Raw genomic sequence first — 19,020 nt, forward strand, 5'->3', positions numbered from 1 at the left:
GCCTGCTTGTTCCAGGCTGACCGGCCAGGATGCTGGAAGGTTACCCGGACACGGGGAGATCTTGTGTTCAACTTGAGTTTTCTTGCTGAAGTTCCAGCCAACAACTGTAGGAAGAAAGGTCATCATTGGCAAAAGTCCTAATGAGGTGGTTTATGACAGTTCATGTTACCTCTAACCCACTGAAATGGGAGTTTTGTTGAAGGTCAGAGTCAGCATAGTGGGGAAATCAGGACAGTTTAAACTTTGGTTATGTGACTATGAGTATTTGGTGGAGGGCAGTTTTCAAACTGGGGCTTCCATTTTGTTTTTTCTTTAATAATATCTTCATTTCCAATTTTTTACTGACTGTCTCTCTCCATCTACATATGAGAGTGTGTGCGTGTGCGCGCGCGCATGTGTGATACGTGTCTTTTCTCTCTTCGTCAGGTATGTCCCCTTAAGTGCATTAATTTTTCCTCTGTCTGCGTCTTCAAGTTCAAGTCCACAGATGCCTGGAGTTCATGTACTTAAGCATAATTATCCTACCAGTTAATAAAAAGGAAGGAGTAATATGAACACATTGGGAAAAAAGATTAAACTTCTTACTGTTTGATATGAAATACTGACACTGAAGAAGATAAAAATAAAACACAGAATTCACTACAAAAACAAGGGCATAGGGCTTCCCTGGTGGCGCAGTGGTTGACAGTCCGCCTGCCAATGCAGGGGACACGGGTTCGAGCCCTGGTCTGGAAAGATCCCACATGCCGCGGAGCAACTGGGCCCGTTGAGCCACAACTGCTGAGCCTGCGTGTCTGGAGTCTGTGCTTCTCAACAAGAGAGGCCGCGACAGTGAGAGGCCCGCGCACCGCAATGAAGAGTGGTCCTCGCTCACCACAACTAGAGGAAGCCCGCGCACAGAAACGAAGACCCAACGTGGCAAAAAAAAAAAAAAAAACAAGGGCATAGATCACAATCTGGTCAACAAGTGTTGTCAATTCAAAGAATATTTACAGCCAGTCTCTTCATAATTGCCCTGTAATCTTACAAGTCATGTATGAAAGAAGCAAATTTGATAACCTAAAAATTCACATGACATTACCAATAATGGGTTACAAAGCTAAAAGAAACTTTATCAAAGTATCATTAACTATAATATATTTAAATTAATCATGCCAGAAGAAAAAAACTTTATTAATGTTTTATCTTCTCTAAGAAATATGATATTATATTGTTACCATATAAAGTAATCAAAAAGTAGGCAGGCAAAAATTTAGGAAATATTCTTAAAGTGTGGTAGGAAGTTTATATATTGATAGAGTATTTAATATATTATTATATAATAATGATTATATTATATAGTTATAATTATATCATGTATTATATAGTTATAATTATAAATTATATACAGTAAATCATGATTAATGTATTATTTTTATGTACTCTATTTTTCTCTTTAAAAAAATTTTTTTATTGAATGATTCTTTAAATTCTATAGTGCTTTACAATTTTCATAAGTTTCACACACATGATTTTATATAATCCCATAATAAGCCTTTTTTTTTCTCCTATCCCTGTATTTCCCTCTCCCTGCTGGTAACCACTAGTTTGTTCTCTATATCTATGACTCTGCTTCCTTTTCTTGTTTCATTCACTAGTTTGTTGTATTTTTTAGATTCCATATATATAATTATTATATTATATAGTTATAATTATATAATGCATTATATAGTTATAATAATTATATTCATTATATATAGTAAATCATGATTGACATATTATTTTAAAAATACTCTTTTACATCTTTTAAAATGTGTTAATTTGGGTGATTTCTCATTTTAAATAAATATTACTTTTGTACCAAATTTTGTATTTGTAATTAAAATTTTTTTCCTTAAAGAGGACACTCCCCCCAGGTTGTATAAACATCAGGCCCTGCCCCAAACCTGGATTTACCCAGATCGCATATCCTGTCTGCCCAAGGACGTATCTTCTGTCCTCCAAAAGCATCAAAACCCCAAAGCCTTTGGATGCCAGGCCTGCACCCAAGTCTAATACACCCCACGCTGCGGTGGCATAAATTAGTTCACTTATTATTGTGGCTTTGATTTCCGCCTTCATTTACGGCATCTAGGGGTTTCCCTTTCTTTCAAGCTTGGATATGCATTTCTAAAGCATCTTTGGAAATACTTTATTGGGTATTTTATGTGTTGGGAATGGAAAGGAACGCCTGCACCATGTTCATCAGTCCGTGACCAGAAGTGAACACTTGCTTTCTTTTGTAAGTTATTGAGGTACACATGACAGAGGATCCAAATTCCTCTTGAAAGAACTAATGATAATGCTGAACAGGCCTTGTAATTTTCAAAGCTCTTTCATACACTTTGTTTCATTTGACCCCTATAAGGATCTATGCAGTAAGTATGTAAGAGGTGTTATCATCCCTAACAGAGGAAGGAAAGGGAGCCCGGGGATGTGACTTCTCTGGGGTCCCACAGTTGGAAATCGGGAGGGCTAGGCTCCCATGGAACTGCCCGTCCCTCTCTGCTCCTCCGCGACCCTCTCACTCCTTTCACCTGGCTTGGTACTGAAATCGTTCAGCATATCTCCCCAAACCCAGGACAGCACAGCCCTAGACGAGAACCCGTGCTTCTCAAATTGAGTCTGCCCTAGAATGAGGGGAAAGAATGAAAGGAATTCTCCACTGTGGCCCATCCCAGAAGAGTCCCATCAGGTAAACATTCTTTCCTAGGAGAAATCTGTTGGGAAAAAATTATCTTTCTGAACACAGGTCAACTGCTGTTGCTAAAACGGGAGCATGATTAGTTACCACTAAAAACAGTCCCTCTAAAAAGTGCCATTTCCAAGCAGCTGATGGCAATATGGAAAGAACAGATGGTATCGGAGGCATCCACGTCTGGCGGGGAGCTGGAAGGCTTGCTGTAGTCATTTCTGCTTCCTGGGTAATAAAACTGGAACTGAGGGCCCATCCTCATTCTCAAAGTTGAATTATTGTGAAGGGATTTTTTTTTTTCCATACTGATAGATTCATTTGGTCCCATCTATCCTAGGATGAAGGTGAGCATCAGAAAGCTAGTGTTTATTAAATGTTAACTTAAGAGGAATGTTACTAGCGAACTGACCCTTATTTCGTAGACATTTCGGTCAGAATTTCTTATCTAAACCTATTGCCCAACCATTATGTCCCTCCATGTGATTAATATCACAGGCTCATAGCTCAGCTCCAAAGCATTCTTGGCTCTTTTGATGACATGAACCCTGGCAATTACCAATTGTGATTTACACACGGTTGCAGTCAAAGATTCTTCTAAAACAACAATGAAATTTGTTTGAGGGGAAATCTGTTTTAAGAACTGGCTCGAGAAAAAATTAAAAATAGAAACAAACAACCAAGTAAATCCCTTCTTCGAAATGCATGTAAGTCCATCGTGGTTTCCTGTCAGAGCCACTTTATAAGGCGGATAAATTATGGGGAGCAAATGCGGACCCAAATGCTTAGGACCAGGCATGTGCTATTTTTTAAGATGAAAGGGCTATAACTTCACTTGCTGTTTCCAAATGTACTGGATGATTTCACTCACACTGTTTCTTCCATGCTGACTGGTAATGTTTGTCATTATATAGAGGGCATTTAAAATGAAATAGAAGCAAATTCTTCTATGTCCACAAGCTTGACAAAATGTAAGTGTTGCCTGAATGTGTTTTGAACTCCTACTTTAAAATGTCTCGTGGTGGTCTCTCTTTAACAAGACAAGTAATCCATCATCTTCATGTCTCAGTCAAGCTAAGACAAGAAGAGTCCCATTTTAAGGTCCTGCTGTGCAGGCTTCCCACGTCTGAGCCTCCACAGTGCTAGCTGGTCTAAATCTTTACCTCTCCCATAGCAGCATCAATGAACCCTTTCCTCTGGCACCCTCAGGGGCTCCCCGAGTAATCTGGCAAATGAGGGGGCATTGCAGCAGCCCTAAATCATTTGACAGAACGGATCATGAACTTTGAGCCACTGTGTTACCAAATAGTTGAGGGACCAGAAATTCTGGAATTGCACTTCACTGTGACTAAATATTTTCTGCATAACACACTGAAAATCACACACTTTGGGAATGTTAGTGGTTACCAGGGTTTTTCAGGAACTTCTAGTTTTCCGCTGAGACCCTCACCTCCCTGGAAGTGAATTACCACCGTAGTCTCCCTTATAAGTAAGGATGGTGGACATATATCTGTCTGATCAGCAACCCTTCCACTGTAGAATTTTTGGGGAAGGTCACGTGAGAAGCAGTGAGCCTCTCGTTCATATTCTGGGATGGGACTAGCGGCCTGTGGTAAATGGTGATGAAACAATTAAGTTACTGTCTCTGGTCTCCTGTGAATGCCTGCCCATTGAGGGACAAGCATGGAACTAGTGAAGAAATGCCATTGTCTAGAGGTTTCAACTTGAAGAACGGCTCCATTCTCTCCGGATGCAATAGCCAATGAGACTAAGATTATGTTCCATTGTAGAGAGGATGGGTCCCCATTTTGAAATTGTATTTATGAAAATAAGAAAGTGTGTACGCATAGGGTGGCAGGGAGAGGAAGAGGGCTACACACAACTCTTGCTTGTTATGGGCTCAGCATCCCTCCCGGAGTTGCCTGCACTACTCCTTGTGATGTGGTCAGATGCTTCTCTCGCCCCGACCAGCCCTGACTATGAGGCAGGGCTTATGACCAAGTTAAGACCAATCAGAGTCACGTCCCCCAGATGTTGAACCTACAGTTACACAAGGCGGAAGGTGACGGCAGTGAGGCCCCCAGAGCACTGTTCAAAGAGAAGGCCATGAACACCTGCTGCTGCTGGGATATGTGGGACCAGAGCCCTCCTGGGCCCGTTATTTCTGAAGCCCCAATGCTCAGCCTTTCCATTTGATTCAGAGAAATGACCCAGAGCCCTTCCAAAGAACCCTGCTTGTCCGACCCACAACTTGAATGGCATACAATTTAATACAAGACATATTACTGTTGACCTTCTAGGACACCAGACGCTGTGCCAGATCCTTTCAGATGTATAAAACTTCGCTTCTTACCACGGGAAGAGGAATGATACCATCTCACATCCCTCGGACACATCAGGGTGCTCCATCTGCTATCTCTGCATCTGTGCCGATGTGTTGGTATAAAGACAGCCCAGAAACCCTCTGGACCTGGAGTAGAATAGTTCTGAGGTCTGTATTTTGCCTCATTTCCAAGTCTTCCCCCACGGGATTAAGTCTTTTATCACCCCCTGCGGTAGGTCTTGCTTCATAAACACCCATTGCTGGTGGCCTCCCTTGCCCTGGATTATTCTCCCCCTTCTTCACTTCCCCAAATAAAATATTTTCTCTCAAATCCTTGTCTCTGGGTCTGGTTCTGGGAGAAACCAGACAAAGCCAGGGGCTGCAGTGTTGGATCTCTGTGAGGATGTGGCTCAGAGCCTGGCGTGTCTGAGCCACTCTGTGAATGCCAACCCACCCATTTTATGGATGAGGACCCTGACACGGAGGCGGCAGGAATCAGCCTGCTGGTAGATGGTATTTGCAGGATGGCAATTAGAATTTACCCTGCATCCAACTCCTACCCATTGCCTAGACTGGGGTTCTCAGCCTGGGCCCTGCTGACTTTTGGGCTGGTTCTTTGCTGGGGGCAGTGGAGGGAGGTTGCCCTGTGTAGAACGTCCGTCCGGCAGCATCCCCGCCTCTCTGTACTAGATGCAAATAGCACCCTCCCCCAGCGGTGACAAGCAAAAATTGCCAGATTGTCTCCAAATAGCCAAACAGCCCTGCAGGGAGGGAGGATTCCCCCTCGTTGAGGACCACCAGTGAGAGAGCTGGAAGAAAGCCCGGTGATACCTCGGAGTCCACACTGATGGAGATATGCAGAGTGGCGGCATGTACGCAGCCTTCTCCTTGACCCTGCATAAACCTTTATCCAGTCTTGCATCCTCTGACTCTAAATCTGGCCCACTTTCCATCCTGCTAGGCTCCCCAAGACCAACTGTTCCATTGCTCGGCTTGTTACAAAATTCTTTCCTGTTGCACCCAAATCTGCCTCCTGGGAAATTACTTCATCAGCGTGCCCTGCGGAGCCCGGCAGGAGGCTAATCCCTCCTCGTGGACCGGCACTTCAACTATGGGAAAACAACCCACACGTCCCCTGCCCTATAGATGGACACCTACTGCGTGCCCGTGCTATAGACACGCCGGGAACAGTTGTCAGACGGGGAGTTCAAAGTCCTAGACTCCTTCTTCGATCTTGCAAAAGAACTTCCAAGAGCCCAGAGTCTATGTACTTTAAAGCTTGCAGTTAACTGTGAGGTACCCTGACCACAGCGCAGTGTTTAGGAACCTCGGACTAACTCATTCCAGCTCCGGGCAGTAGAGTTCTGATTCGTTTCCTAAAGCAGCTACCGAAAAGATGGTTTTTGAAGAAAGTATTGAAAAGAAACTCTTAAAATAATAGACTAGTCCATACTAGGTCAAGAGAGATACATATTTCTATCCAGTTTCATTTTCAGCCAAATAGTTTTGATAAGGTTTATACAAAAAAGCCCAGATGTTGACACCCAAAAATGTTGGTTCAGTTTCCTTCCCCAGGTAGTGGGATTAAAGGAGATTCAGAACATTTTTCTCCTTGGTTCTTTTCTTCATTTTAAGGCATGTAGAATAAACGTGTGTGTGTGTGTGTGTGTGTGTGTGTGTGTGTGTGTGTGTGTGTATATATATATATATATTCGTATAAATTGCGATCAGTTTTTGAGTTATTTATTAAATTGTAATGATGACCATCTTTTTGCTGTTTCTTAAAGGGATGAAGACACCTGGTGGAAATAAGTCACAGGAGAGCAGGGTCAGTCACAGGACTGGACCATCTGGGGAATAAGAAAGTATTTGAATGACAGGCTTGGAAAAGACTGCAGGTCACCTCCCTTCATTTAAGGGAGTGAGAACGAGGATAGTCATGGGACCACAGCGTGTCCAGATGAAGATCCGGAGTTAAAAGAAATGGACTAAAGAACAAAAGTGACAGCAGAGAAGAGATTTCCAAAGATGAGTAAAGAAATAAATAAAAATAGGCTCATATCTACTCAAGCTAAGTCGCTCACTCAGCTCACTGGGTAAGCGTAGTCCCTCATAAATGTGAAGGATTATTCAATTCTCATTTGCCTAAGCCTTTAATTTACATGCCCTATATTCTATTTTAAGGGTTTCCAGTCTTCCCAAATGAGCACATGATTTTCCTCCTTCCTTTTTAACTGCTCCTTATTCAATGAAATTAATGACAATGGCTGGCTTTTTTCTGGGAAGAGTTTTCTGATTTCCTGTTCACTGTTGCCCCAACTAACTTTACCCCTTACGCAACTTTAAGCCTTTGACACACATCCCTTCTTGTGGATAGATGTTCTCTCGTCCTCCTCTCAGCAGAGTCTTAATGTTATTTCTGGCTGCTGGAATCAGGGTCCAGGACAGAGGCCACGTCAGTCGTGCCCCTCCCTTCAGCCACAGGAGTTGGGCTGATAAGCACCCAGCTTCCAGGTTTGTACAAAACCCCACCTGTGCACCCGCCCACTCCTTTTTAAAATGAAACGTAAGTCTACATTTCAAACCACATCACAGCCACTGGATACCACAGAGGACAGCCTCTATTCTGCTGGAACGATTTCTGGATCTTTTGAGAGTGATTCCATTTCATGTTGAAAGAAGTGTGTGTGTGTGTGTGTGTGTGTGTGTGTGTGTGTGTGTAAGACAGAAAACTGAGAACTGAGAAAGGGATAGAGAGAAAGAGAGAGAGTAATTCTAGCAAAGTAATGTGCATGGGTACTGGTGGGTAATGCTACCCTAAATAACTTGGACTTCCACTGGCTGGCTTTTGTTCATAAAATGCTAATCCTCTCAGGTGCAGACCTATATAAAACATTGGGGATTAAAGTCTGCACAGAAATCTCAAATCTCTTCTGCTGCATAAGGTAAAGATATGTTTAAACTAACCGTTCGAAATTATTTTGAGGGTACTAACAAGGAGTCCTTTTCAGAACTTCCCAATTCTTCATTAAATACTAACATATGATATAGATCATATGATGTGTTGAGCTAATAATGAACACTAGGTAGATTACTGTAGTTATTTTCTAGGTTGCTTTTTGGGGAAAAAAATTAATGTCTCACGTCAACTATAATGATGGGGGAGGGGAGTCATTTCATTTCACAAGGAAAAATACTACCTGTTATTGGAGTGAAAACAGGTCTCCTTTTCTTGCATGCAAAATGAAGAAGTGTCTAAATTTAATGCACAGAGTCCCATGGTGCTGGGTGGGTGTCCTGTAAAGAGTGTTGTCTTGCCTGACTACTCTCTGGCTTTGAAGATGAGAATAAGTTAATACTGTTTGCGCAAGAGGCTTTGCACAGGTTATCTCACTTAATTCCTACGACCGTCATGTGAGGTCAGAATCACCATTATCTACATTTTCAACAAAATTAGCACATGGCAGAGCCAGCATTCAAATGCAGGGCCCTTCACCACAGCGCTGAGACTTCCTCCCTGAAGATGCTCTGGGTACTCACCAACAACCAGTCAGCTGTCTTTTAGGGGAACAGTTCACTTATGGAGTCGGGGGCACGTTGAAGAGAAGGAGCAAGTAAGTATCTGCAAGAGAAAAAAAACTCCTTGAGTTGAAGAATTGGGGTAAATATTTGATTGTTTGATTCTAGAGCCAGTGAAAATGCTAAATTACTTTTCACTGATTTGAAATGCTGTTGCACATTAATGTGAGAGGCACATGACCCCTCCAGGTGTGGAATAGTTAGTAATGGTGTGGCTGGTTGCTGTCCCCAGCTGGCCAAAACAATATGATGGGGCAACTCTGGTATATAAAAACAAATTAGGAAAACGATTTACATTTTGTAAAAAAAAAAGACTAGAAAACGTCACTGTGACAACTAAGCATTATGAGTCATTTCAGGGCAAACTCAGCCAGAAAACCCACCGCTGAAGCAAGGCAGCTCAAGCCGTGTCCCACCTCATGGTCAAGAACATAGATCCTGCAGCTGGACCTCCTGGGTTTGACTCCTGGCCCTGCCACTGGCCGGCTGCGTGCTCCTGGACTGCTTTTGAATCTCTCTGTGCTTGAATTTCTCTCATCTGAGAAGAGGCATAATAATAGCATCCACTTCATAGGGTTTGTTGTGAGGATTAGATGAATCAATTCACTAAAAGCACAAGAACGGTGCTTGGCAAAAACACGCCAAGTCGCGCAGCGATGTCACGTGTTCTTGTTTGGAAGCTGATCAATGATCCCAACAGCCAGGTCCTGTTTTCTTCATCAGTAGTTTTCCTGAGCTGCACTAATCACTTTTGCTCTCCCGTTTCTTGCCCACAGCCCTAGGGGCTAGGTAGATCTCATCCTTCCCTTTTTTGCTGAGGAGGAAATGGTGTGGAGGGGATTAAGTGAGTTGCCAAGAGGAAGAGGGGGCAGCCGACCAGCCTCCCAGCTCTCAGCCCCCAGCGCTTTCTACTGTCTTGCGCTAAAGCCTCAGATGAGAAGGGAGCAGCCCCGCATTGGGGACAAATCCGTGATGTCATTAACCCTGGATCCACAAGGTACCCTTAAAGATATGTACATCTGGATCAGACCTTCTTCATGGAGATTCAGTTCCAAAAGCTCTTAGAAATACACCTTAGACTGCAGCAAGGCAGCACCTGTCTGGCTACAGTGGCTCTGCTTTTGCATTTCTCCAGGCGATGGAAAGGTGGGGTGATGATGTGTCAGGGTTTCCTTCCACTCTGCTCTGCAAAACCAGGATGGCAGCGCCCAGGGCGGCTGTTCTCCCCACCCCGCCCCCGCCCCGGGAAACTAAGCTGAAATGCAGGTGTTCTTTCCAGCTCAGCAGATGCTAAGGCGATAAGCTGCACCTTGCAGAGGCTCTGGGCGATTCAGACCCGGAGGAGCGCTCAGTCCAGGCCAGCTCTCTCCTCCCTGGCGGCTCTGGGATGGATGCGTGTCTGCGCTCAGGGCAGCAGCCCCAGTCCGTGGACGAGGCACCGAGACCCCCGGATGAGGAGGGTCTACAGACAGACGGCAGCAGCGGACCCCCGGGAGGTAACCTCCTTCCTCAGCTCCACATCTTCTCCCATCTTTTCCTGGGCATGGCGTTTTGCAGTGAACCCCAGGCACAAGAATATCCATTTCCTTTTAACCCTACATCTTTTTCTTATCATGATGCTTAGTAGGAAAATGCCTTTATGCAAGCAGAAGCATGACACTAAAGGTAATCCCTATGTTTTTATTATTTACCTATCAAAGACCAAAACTTTGTTTTATCCAAATCTAAGAGGGTTAGATTTTTGTAACAAGAACTTTTAAAAGAGAAATGAAATCTAGATTCCTTCCTGCTTTTCGCCAAAATGTATTCCTAGCAGCTGCGTCCTTCAGTGGATCAGTGTAAAGTCAAGTGTACTTTCCCATTATGACAACAGAACCCTTTAGTGTTGCTTTTCTGGGCAGGGAATCAGTAGTAAATAAACAACAGACATAATAAATGATGTCATAAGAGCCAAGATGTAACGTTCAAAACGTTAACAGTCAACAGTGGAAAATTATGTTCCAACTCTGTTAAACCAGGATGGTAATTCATTTTTCCTAAACTGTTTACATAAAAATGCAACTCTGCCTATCTTGAAAATCTGATGTCTCTAAAACTGTCAGACGAGCATAGATACAAGAATTGAAAATCATGTGCAATCAACATAAATTTTTTATCTTTGTAGCGTGGAAAAATGGTCTTATGGAGGACATTTATATGCCCATGTTTCTTTACAATGTCGATCCAGAGAGTACAACCATCAGCTTACGATCTGTCATCTTGTGAAAGGATGAGCCACTTAAAATCAGCACATATACTTTTCCTACAGTCTTGAGAGAAAAGTTAGCCTTTATTTGTGGTTATTTGTGGGAGGAAGGGAGGAAGGAACGGTCTGGGTGATATCGAGGGGACGGAAGCTGGCAGGAGGTGGCCTGGGTCCCTGACGGTCTGGCTGCTCCAGTGATGAGAGGCTCAGAGGTAAGGAGGACAGCCCGGTACCCACTCCTCATTCCAGATGGCCTGTACCAGCTCCTGCATTTCAGGAATTTTGCGAGCTGATTGTTAAACATGGCCATTGTTAAAATTTAAGTCATACAAACGTACAATGAAATGGATTATGTAAAAGGTAAAGGTATATGAAAAAACTTAGGTAATAAATACTCACGTCTCATCAGGAATTCTTTTCCTACATTTTACGATGACCTGTGCCCTTGAGGCTGTTGAGGGGTGTCGTATCCGTGTGGTAGAAATGCTTGTGGTGCTGAGCTGCTTCACCCCTTTCCCAGGGATGGCCACTGTGGGAGCGCTGTCACCATGGTGATGGCCAAATCCTGCACGTCAGTGCTTCCTCACCGCCCCCAGGCTGGTTGTTAAAGTTTCTGGGCACAAGATGGTCTGTTCCTCTACCTTCTTATTTTCTCTGAAACAGAACTCAGAGTCAGCCTGTCAGCCTATGGGAGAAGCTGGGTCCCCTTTGTTGAGTGATAAATTTCAGGTTCATGGTTTTAGATGTTGGTTGTTTCCCCTTATAAGAGGTGGGTGAGGACCAAAGGTCCTCTCCTCTCCCCACAGCCTCTCCTGGGGCACATGACAGGGAAGGATGACATCTCAGGACTTGGCCACTATTCATCAGCAGGTTCTTGCAAGCTCAAGGAAGTCCTGGGTTTCTGGAGGCTCGCTTTTGTGGTCAGGACAGAGAATTCTCCTTCCAGGAGACCAGAACCCACGGCTGAGAGCTGCAGGCGTCACTGTGCTAACTTACAAACTGGTCATTTGGCCCACACTGTGGTCAAAGACCACTTGGATACTTTTTTGTAAAATGCAACACAAATGAATTTCTGGAGGAACAACATGAAAAGAAGTACAAAGACATACACAATACAAGCTTTGGTTTTTCGTAATCAGATTCAACAGATATGGTCAAGTTGTTGTAAATGTTTCTAAGTGTTCACTCCACATTTCTGGACTCTTCTGGCTGTGACCCTGTTGCAAAGCGTTTGCAGAGCCGTGGCACAGAACCGTCCAGTGCGGGTGGAGATCAGTGAAACCTGAACTCTGAGGGGTGGACCCCTGATTAGGCTTCTTCAAAGTCCCCCTACCCCTCACCCTGCACTCACCCTGCACTCACCCTCACCTGCCTCCTTGAGTGCATATTTCTGGTCAGAGACCTTCAGATGTTCACTGAATGCTCCTTTCCACTAGTCCATCCCTGGTTACACATCCGCAGGCAGAGCTCAGGCAGCAAAGGCTGGTCTCATGCAAGTTCCCCCACAGACTCCTCGCTGCCAACGCCTCTCCCCGAGGGTACCAGCAGCCCCCCGTCTTCTGCGCACGACCCCTCCGTGTGCTCAGGGTCCCCATTCTGACCTTATTACTCGCTGTTCTTTTTATGCTGAAACCCCCTGCGAAACCTTTGACATTCTGGGCTTCCATGATGTCAGCCCCGATCAGGTGCTCTTTTCCTCTCATTTTATATGACATCTGAGAGCTGCTTGAGTGGTCATGAGCGTAAAGGAGTATTTAAGGAAGAGTAATTTAATAGCTGGAGCTCATCTGACAACCTCCCCCAGGACTGCGGAGCTGGCTCGTCTTTGGGTGACCTGCACCTTTTGAGAAGCAGTTGTAGAAGGACTTAAGGAACATGTTCCAGCCAACATGTGGGAATGTTACATCACTTCAAGACCCAAAAATAGTCAGGTCCACGCTTGCCTCGGTCCTCCTTATGCAGATGGCTCATTCGTGCCATTCTGTGCGGTGGCCTAGCTTCCTCCTCTCACCAAAACAGAGGGAGGGATGGATCGACACCGCACTGTCTGCTCCTAGATCGAGGGAAGGGCCCAGGGCATCCTTTGGCATTTCGTCGTATGATAAAAATGTCCCATAGAAATGTTATGTCCCTGTCACCCCATATCATTCAGTTTGGGCTAGTTTGCAGCCACTGTCTCACTGATGGCATTCCCCCCTCTGTTTCTGGAAGATTGCTCAGTCTCTTCCCGTCTGACTAACTGTACCGAGTGTAGATTTGCACTGGATCAACAAATAATGAAACTGATTTAATTTTCTGTCCCACAGATTCTAACAAGATAGAACCATCGCTTCAAAGCCTCCAGAAATTTGTGCCTATGAATTACGCCAGCTACACCCAGGAGTACTATTGGTTTGCAGGCAAGAGGATTGTCATTCAAGAATCGATCGAGAGTTACGGAGCGGTGGTGTGGCCAGGGGTGAGGGAGCTGTCACATTGGGGCGTCGGGGATTCTGGGGATGAGAACAGCAAATTTGTACAACTGTGGTGCCTTGGACGACTTGCCACGTGCCCTAACATTCTGTGCTTCTCAAATTGAGGGTCCAAGGATGCCCCCCCAGGGGTGTTGCTGGTGTACCTAGATGCTGCAGAAACACGGCATCTTTCCTAACAACAACGATTTTCCTCTATGCTATGTTTCTTGAAACATTATTTTCTCACATTAACATAAACTTGAGGATATTGGGAAGTAGGATGAAAAATTCATATGAATTGTTAAAAAATCAGAAGAAAAGTCTTTAGAGTTTAGATCTTCTAGTGGCCACCTTTGGGCCTCTCCCACAGACCTTCGGGTATTCACTCGCCTTCTACAGTGCGGCCAGTCCAGTGGAAACGCTTAGGAAGTGGTGCTTCATCTCATGCTCTCCCTGCAACAGTCCCCAGAGGATGGAGCTGAAATGGGGGAAAACACAGAATTCAGAGCCAGAAAACCTGCTACGTTCTGGCTGAGTGCACTGTTTCCCCTGGCGCGGCGCAGTGCAGAACCAGGCTGGGACGATGGACCTCGGAGGCCAGCGCCTTCGTTCTTTCCACTGCAGAGGTTCTCAGCCTGTGCTTGGAGGGGCTCCAGATCAGAACTGCCCCGCTGTTAGCTTAGATGGGAATCCTCCTGGGTTCTTGTTAAATGCCCCACTGTTAGCTTAGATGGGAATCCTCCTGGGTTCCTGTTAAATGCAGACTCTGATTCAGGAGGTCAGGCTGGGGGAGGTGGACTGGGGCTGCATTTCTGACTCACTCCCGGGTGACGCAGACCTGCTGGCCCGCTGCATGGCTGTGATCAGAGGTTCCTTGGAGCGCCCTTTGCAGTCTGGGTACCAGTGATGGGGGAGATGGAGCGGGGGGGCAGGGGAGGGACAGCCAAGGGCTCCAGGCTCTCAGAGCTGCCCCCTCACTGACCCCAGCCAAGGAAGCTCGGTTTTTACCCGTTATGCTTAATGTAAGTATGATTTCCTTCAGCTGAATGTTTTTCTTTGGCTTAACAAGTTTGAAACCAGCAAGCGCCTCTCCACAGCTTCCTACTGTATTTGGCAAACAGACACCCAGAGCTGGGTGATCAGAAATCAGGAGTGGAAGAAGATGATTTGTCCACTGGACTGTTTTATTCTTAATAAGGCCTCAGCCTTTCATGCACCAAACCCTGGCCCTTCTCGGGACCTCAGTTTCCTGAAGGCGGCAGAAGGATCCGTATCGTGTGGGGAAGCACCCTTTCCTTGTGCGACTTCAAGAGCAGCTGTGAGAGATGACTTTTCGGAGTTTGCTAATAGGACTAAGAAGCGGGGGAGTGTCTGCTGAAAGATGTAGCTGTTCCCGAGAGAAGATCCGTCCCCAGATGGCATCCACCGGGCCAGCCTGTCACAGGGCAGGGCCCTTCAGGAAGGACGCCTACAGCCACCCCTTCAGGAACTCCTCAGAACACACGTCGTGGTGGCTCTGGGTGACACTCTTCCAAATCCTGAAATCCCACACAGTGAATAATGCTCCTTTCTCCTCAAGAACCGAAGAAGGCCTTTCCTCAAAACTGCCGTCCCCAGCTCTGGAGCTCCTTGCCACGGGCTGGATGCCAGTGCCACCCCGCACCCGTGCCGTCCCGCCTGTCCCCCTCTCACTCATCCTCCAGCGCCCAGGGCCCCTTGACACCCCTTACCTCCCTACAGTGCCATTGGGAATTGGTTTCCGTCCTCCCCCCACCCCCGTCCCTGGCCCCCGAGTCCCTTGAGAGGAGCTGGGGAGGAAAGGGAGGGACCCACGGGCTCGGAGCTGCCACCAACCCTGGCGCAGGCCATCGTGAGCGCGGCTGTCTCATACGATCCAGGCCGCCCCCTACTCCAGCCTGGGCCCCAGACAGAAAGTGAGTCACAGCGAGCCCAGAGCACCTGCACGAAGACAAGGGCTAAAGGTGTGTGCAAACGAGAGCGTTCACGTTGCCTTTTCAGCGCAGGGTTGCAGGGTTCGCATTCCCAACTCCGGTAATGCCCTCACGCCTAGTAACTCTCCCCAGTCCCTCTAGTCCGCGACATCACCAGCCGACGCCCATTGGCTCACATGGGAAGGGACCTTGATTTTCTGTACAGAAATCGATCTAAATTTTCTTTTTTTTTTTTTTTACTGTGTAAAGGATGTAACCTCCTTGCTGCTACCCCCCCAAAGTGTGGGCCAGCGGCACTGGCATTAGCTGGTGGCTTGTTAGAAATGCAGCCTTGAGCTCCATCAGCCCTACCACACGTGGCCAGGGCGTCTTTCACCAGGCCCCAGGTGACCTGCATGTGCGCTAGGGTTTGGGAAGCACTGCCCAGCCAGTCGAGCGTTTCTTAGATGAACTGCTTTAAGAGAAAAATTCCTACGCAGTTGTTCAGTGCAGCAGGCAAAGTCCAGAGCAACCTGAACGCTGGTGGAGTCAGCAGGGAGGGGATGGAGCAGCTTACAGCGCAAGTCTTACAGCAGGTGGAGGCCCGACACGACGTAAGCAAGGGCTTGCTGCCCTGCGGCCCCTTGTCTCCTGGTTCTGGAAGAGCTGAGCTGACCTTCCTGTTCCTGGAGGCTGGTCAAGGGTCTTCTGGTACAGGCGCTTTCACAAGTCTGTGTCTCTAGTTCCTCTGATGCATGTTACAGCGTTCATATTCCAGAGGTCAAAACACGCCGTTGCACGTATATTTTGATTCTTGTGAGCCCCCAGTAAGCTGAAACTCTTTAACATGTCTTTGAGTATTTAACTTGCGGTGGGGAACAGGGTCCTCGGTTTCCAGTGTCCAGGTGACAACTGTGAATGTTTTTCAGGCCATGGCTTTGTGCCAGTATTTGGAGGAACACGCAGAGGAACTCGGTCTCCAAGGAGCTAAGATGCTCGAAATCGGTGCTGGACCAGGCCTCGTTTCCATCGTGGCCAGTATTCTAGGTTTGTCTGTCTATTCTCGGCCTTGTTTCAAAAGATGGTTACGGTGACAACAGTGATAATAACCACTTACTACTGTGTGACGGGCTGTGGTTTAGGTGCTTGGCCGTGATCGCACTCACTGAATCTACCCAGACGTCCAGGCTAGAATGACTGCTGTTATCCGGAGATAAGATAACTGTGCCTTAGAGGCTAACTCGTCCAATCCATTGATTATTACCACGTGAGAAAGTTGAAATTCTGAAGGTGTGACTCTTGAATTCCTGTTGTAAACAGCTCTGTTATGCTGTCCCCTGCTTTTCAGTGCAACTATTAACAACTGATGTTTTGGAAAAAAACAAAAAATAAGTGAGTGAATCCAAGGTGAAGACAGATTTATACCCAAAATGCCAGTTGTGAGTCCTGGGAGCTGGGCAAGAGGCGGGTATGTCTGGCCTACTTCAGCCTACACTATTACAGATCTTCTTCTATCAAAACCAATCTGGAATTATAATTTTGTGAGCCTTTATCACTAGCATTAAAATGCCTAAAAATTAACTTAATGCATTTAGTAGGGGGGAGAGTCATTCAAATTAGATCATCCCTTAGGAAAGAAAACTAGGTGCTGACACCTCACGTAAGAGAAAACCAAAATCTTCAGATAAAGACAGTTTGGGAAGGAAAAACATTATAAATGATGACAGTAACCAAACGCTAAGAATCTTGGTATGTTTAGTTAATTATTCTGAAATCTCTCAAAACCGCACTGCCGTTTAACTTAGTTTCTTAAAAGACGGGAACGTTATTCTATTTCAATGGTTCTTCACCAAAGGTGATTTTTGCCCCATGAAGGACATTTGGCAGTGTCGGGGGACATTTTTGATCAGCACAACTTGGGGTTTGGGTGGGGAGGTGCTACTTGCATCTTGTGGATGGAGACCAGGAACCCTGCTAAACATCTTACAGGGCACAGGGCAGGGTCCCCCAGCAGAATTATCCAGCCCATATGGACATAGGTGAGAAGGGCCCTGGTCCAGGGCCAAGGTGAGAAGCCCAGTTCGATTTCTCCCTGAGAGTATGTGTACCCTGTGGCTGCCCGAATGTTCCAGGTAATTCGTACAAGTTTCCTCTTTCTCTCTTAGGAGCTCAAGTCACAGCAACGGATTTGCCTGACGTCCTAGGGAACCTTCAATACAATCTTTTAAGGAACACACGAAACCATACAGCACATCTGCCCGAAGTGAAAGAGCTGGTGTGGGGAGAGGGCCTGGAACAGAACTTCCCCAAGTCCACATGTTACTATGATTACTTGCTGGCTTCTGACGTGGTCTACCACCATTACTTCCTGGACAAGCTGCTTGCCACCATGGCGTACCTCTGCCAGCCGGGAACGGTGTTGCTTTGGGCAAACAAGTTCAGATTCAGCACCGATTATGAATTTTTAGATAAATTCAAGCAGGTTTTTGACACAACACTCTTGGCTGAATTTCAAGAGTCATCAATCAAACTTTTTAAAGGAGTGCTAAAATGGGACTAAATTAAACAAGATACCTTTCGAAACATGAGTGTGCCTTTTGAACAGTGTTAGAAATTTTATAAGATTGCAAAGGTAGTGCACGGAAACAACTTGTATAACTAGAATAAACATAATATTACAGCAACTCTCCAAAGCAAGCAGTTTAGGATCATCTGCTTCATCTAAATACACACAACCAACATGAAAACATGAAAGTAGCTCTGTTGGCTTCTGAGAGTCTCAATTAAGTGTTAAATAAATTTTACACAAATAAATTAACAAACAAGTGGATTTCCCCTCGTTCTTTCTGCTGGAAAGCATGGTTTTAAACCTGTCAATATACTTTTGTCACTTGCTTTTTGAAAATAAGCTTGACAGGGTCCGTGTATCTTAATCGGAAGAGTCTACTTTGTACAGATTTTAACTGTAGCAAAGGGAGAGGATAACGAGTAATGGAAAACAAGTTCTAGGCTTTACACTGATTAAAACTGAAAAATACAGAAACAGTGCTGGAATGAGAAAACGGATGTCACCTCAGGGGCCCAGAACTAGTGCTGACCACACACTCTGCACCAGCTCTAATGCTTCCTTCAGAAGTTAAGTTATTTTATCCAGCTCTTTCTGTTGTTTTCAGTGGTGTGGTGCAGACATTGGTCATCATTACCTGAATTAGGAAAACTGTCCCGACTTTTAAAAGAATTTGAAAAAGAACAGATACATGTATAACTGAATCACTTTGCTGTCCACCTGAAACTATCACAACACTGGTAATCAACTCTACTCCAGTATATAATAAAAAGTTAAAGAAAAAAAAAGAATCCACTTTATAATATAAAAATAAAGAAATAAAGAACCATTTTGTCTCCTGTATCAATCTCACAGAAACGTCATAGTTTTGCCGGGGATGGCTTCTCCTGGAACGTATGTGTCGGCATGGAGGCACAGAATAATCTAGCCTGAAAGCAGGGCTGACAAGGCAGCTTGGCGTCACTGCCCCAGATCCCGGCATCACTCACCACGGGTACCACTCATGGACCAACCTTTCTAGGAATCACAGTTCAAAGCAGACTTTGCCAGTGTGTGGCTGTATCTCTAATTTCCACAGCAAACTTAATAATCTTCATTCTAAAATTTCATTATCTGAGAAAGACTTACACCCCACTGAAAGAGAGAAGTAGTAATTACGGATAGAAAAGTCCTTGTTACAACAGAGAGCCGGATGTGGCTCATAGATTAAAAA

At 45.4% G+C, this 19,020-nt stretch overlaps 1 protein-coding gene across 1 annotated transcript; it reads left to right on the forward strand.

The window, feature by feature from the left end:
• The first annotated feature begins 9,594 nt into the window (after positions 1 to 9,594).
• On the forward strand, positions 9,595 to 18,400 carry METTL21C (methyltransferase 21C, AARS1 lysine). The gene is made up of 4 exons (XM_004273619.3): positions 9,595 to 10,108; positions 13,164 to 13,315; positions 16,171 to 16,288; positions 17,407 to 18,400. The coding sequence occupies exons 1-4, from the start codon at positions 10,000 to 10,002 to the stop codon at positions 17,799 to 17,801; spliced, it is 774 nt and encodes a 257-aa protein (XP_004273667.1). The 5' UTR covers positions 9,595 to 9,999; the 3' UTR covers positions 17,802 to 18,400.
• Positions 18,401 to 19,020: the final 620 nt, after the last annotated feature.

The sequence above is a fragment of the Orcinus orca genome, chromosome 18 (genome assembly GCF_937001465.1).
Source record: "Orcinus orca chromosome 18, mOrcOrc1.1, whole genome shotgun sequence".
NCBI classification, from domain to species: domain Eukaryota; kingdom Metazoa; phylum Chordata; class Mammalia; order Artiodactyla; family Delphinidae; genus Orcinus; species Orcinus orca.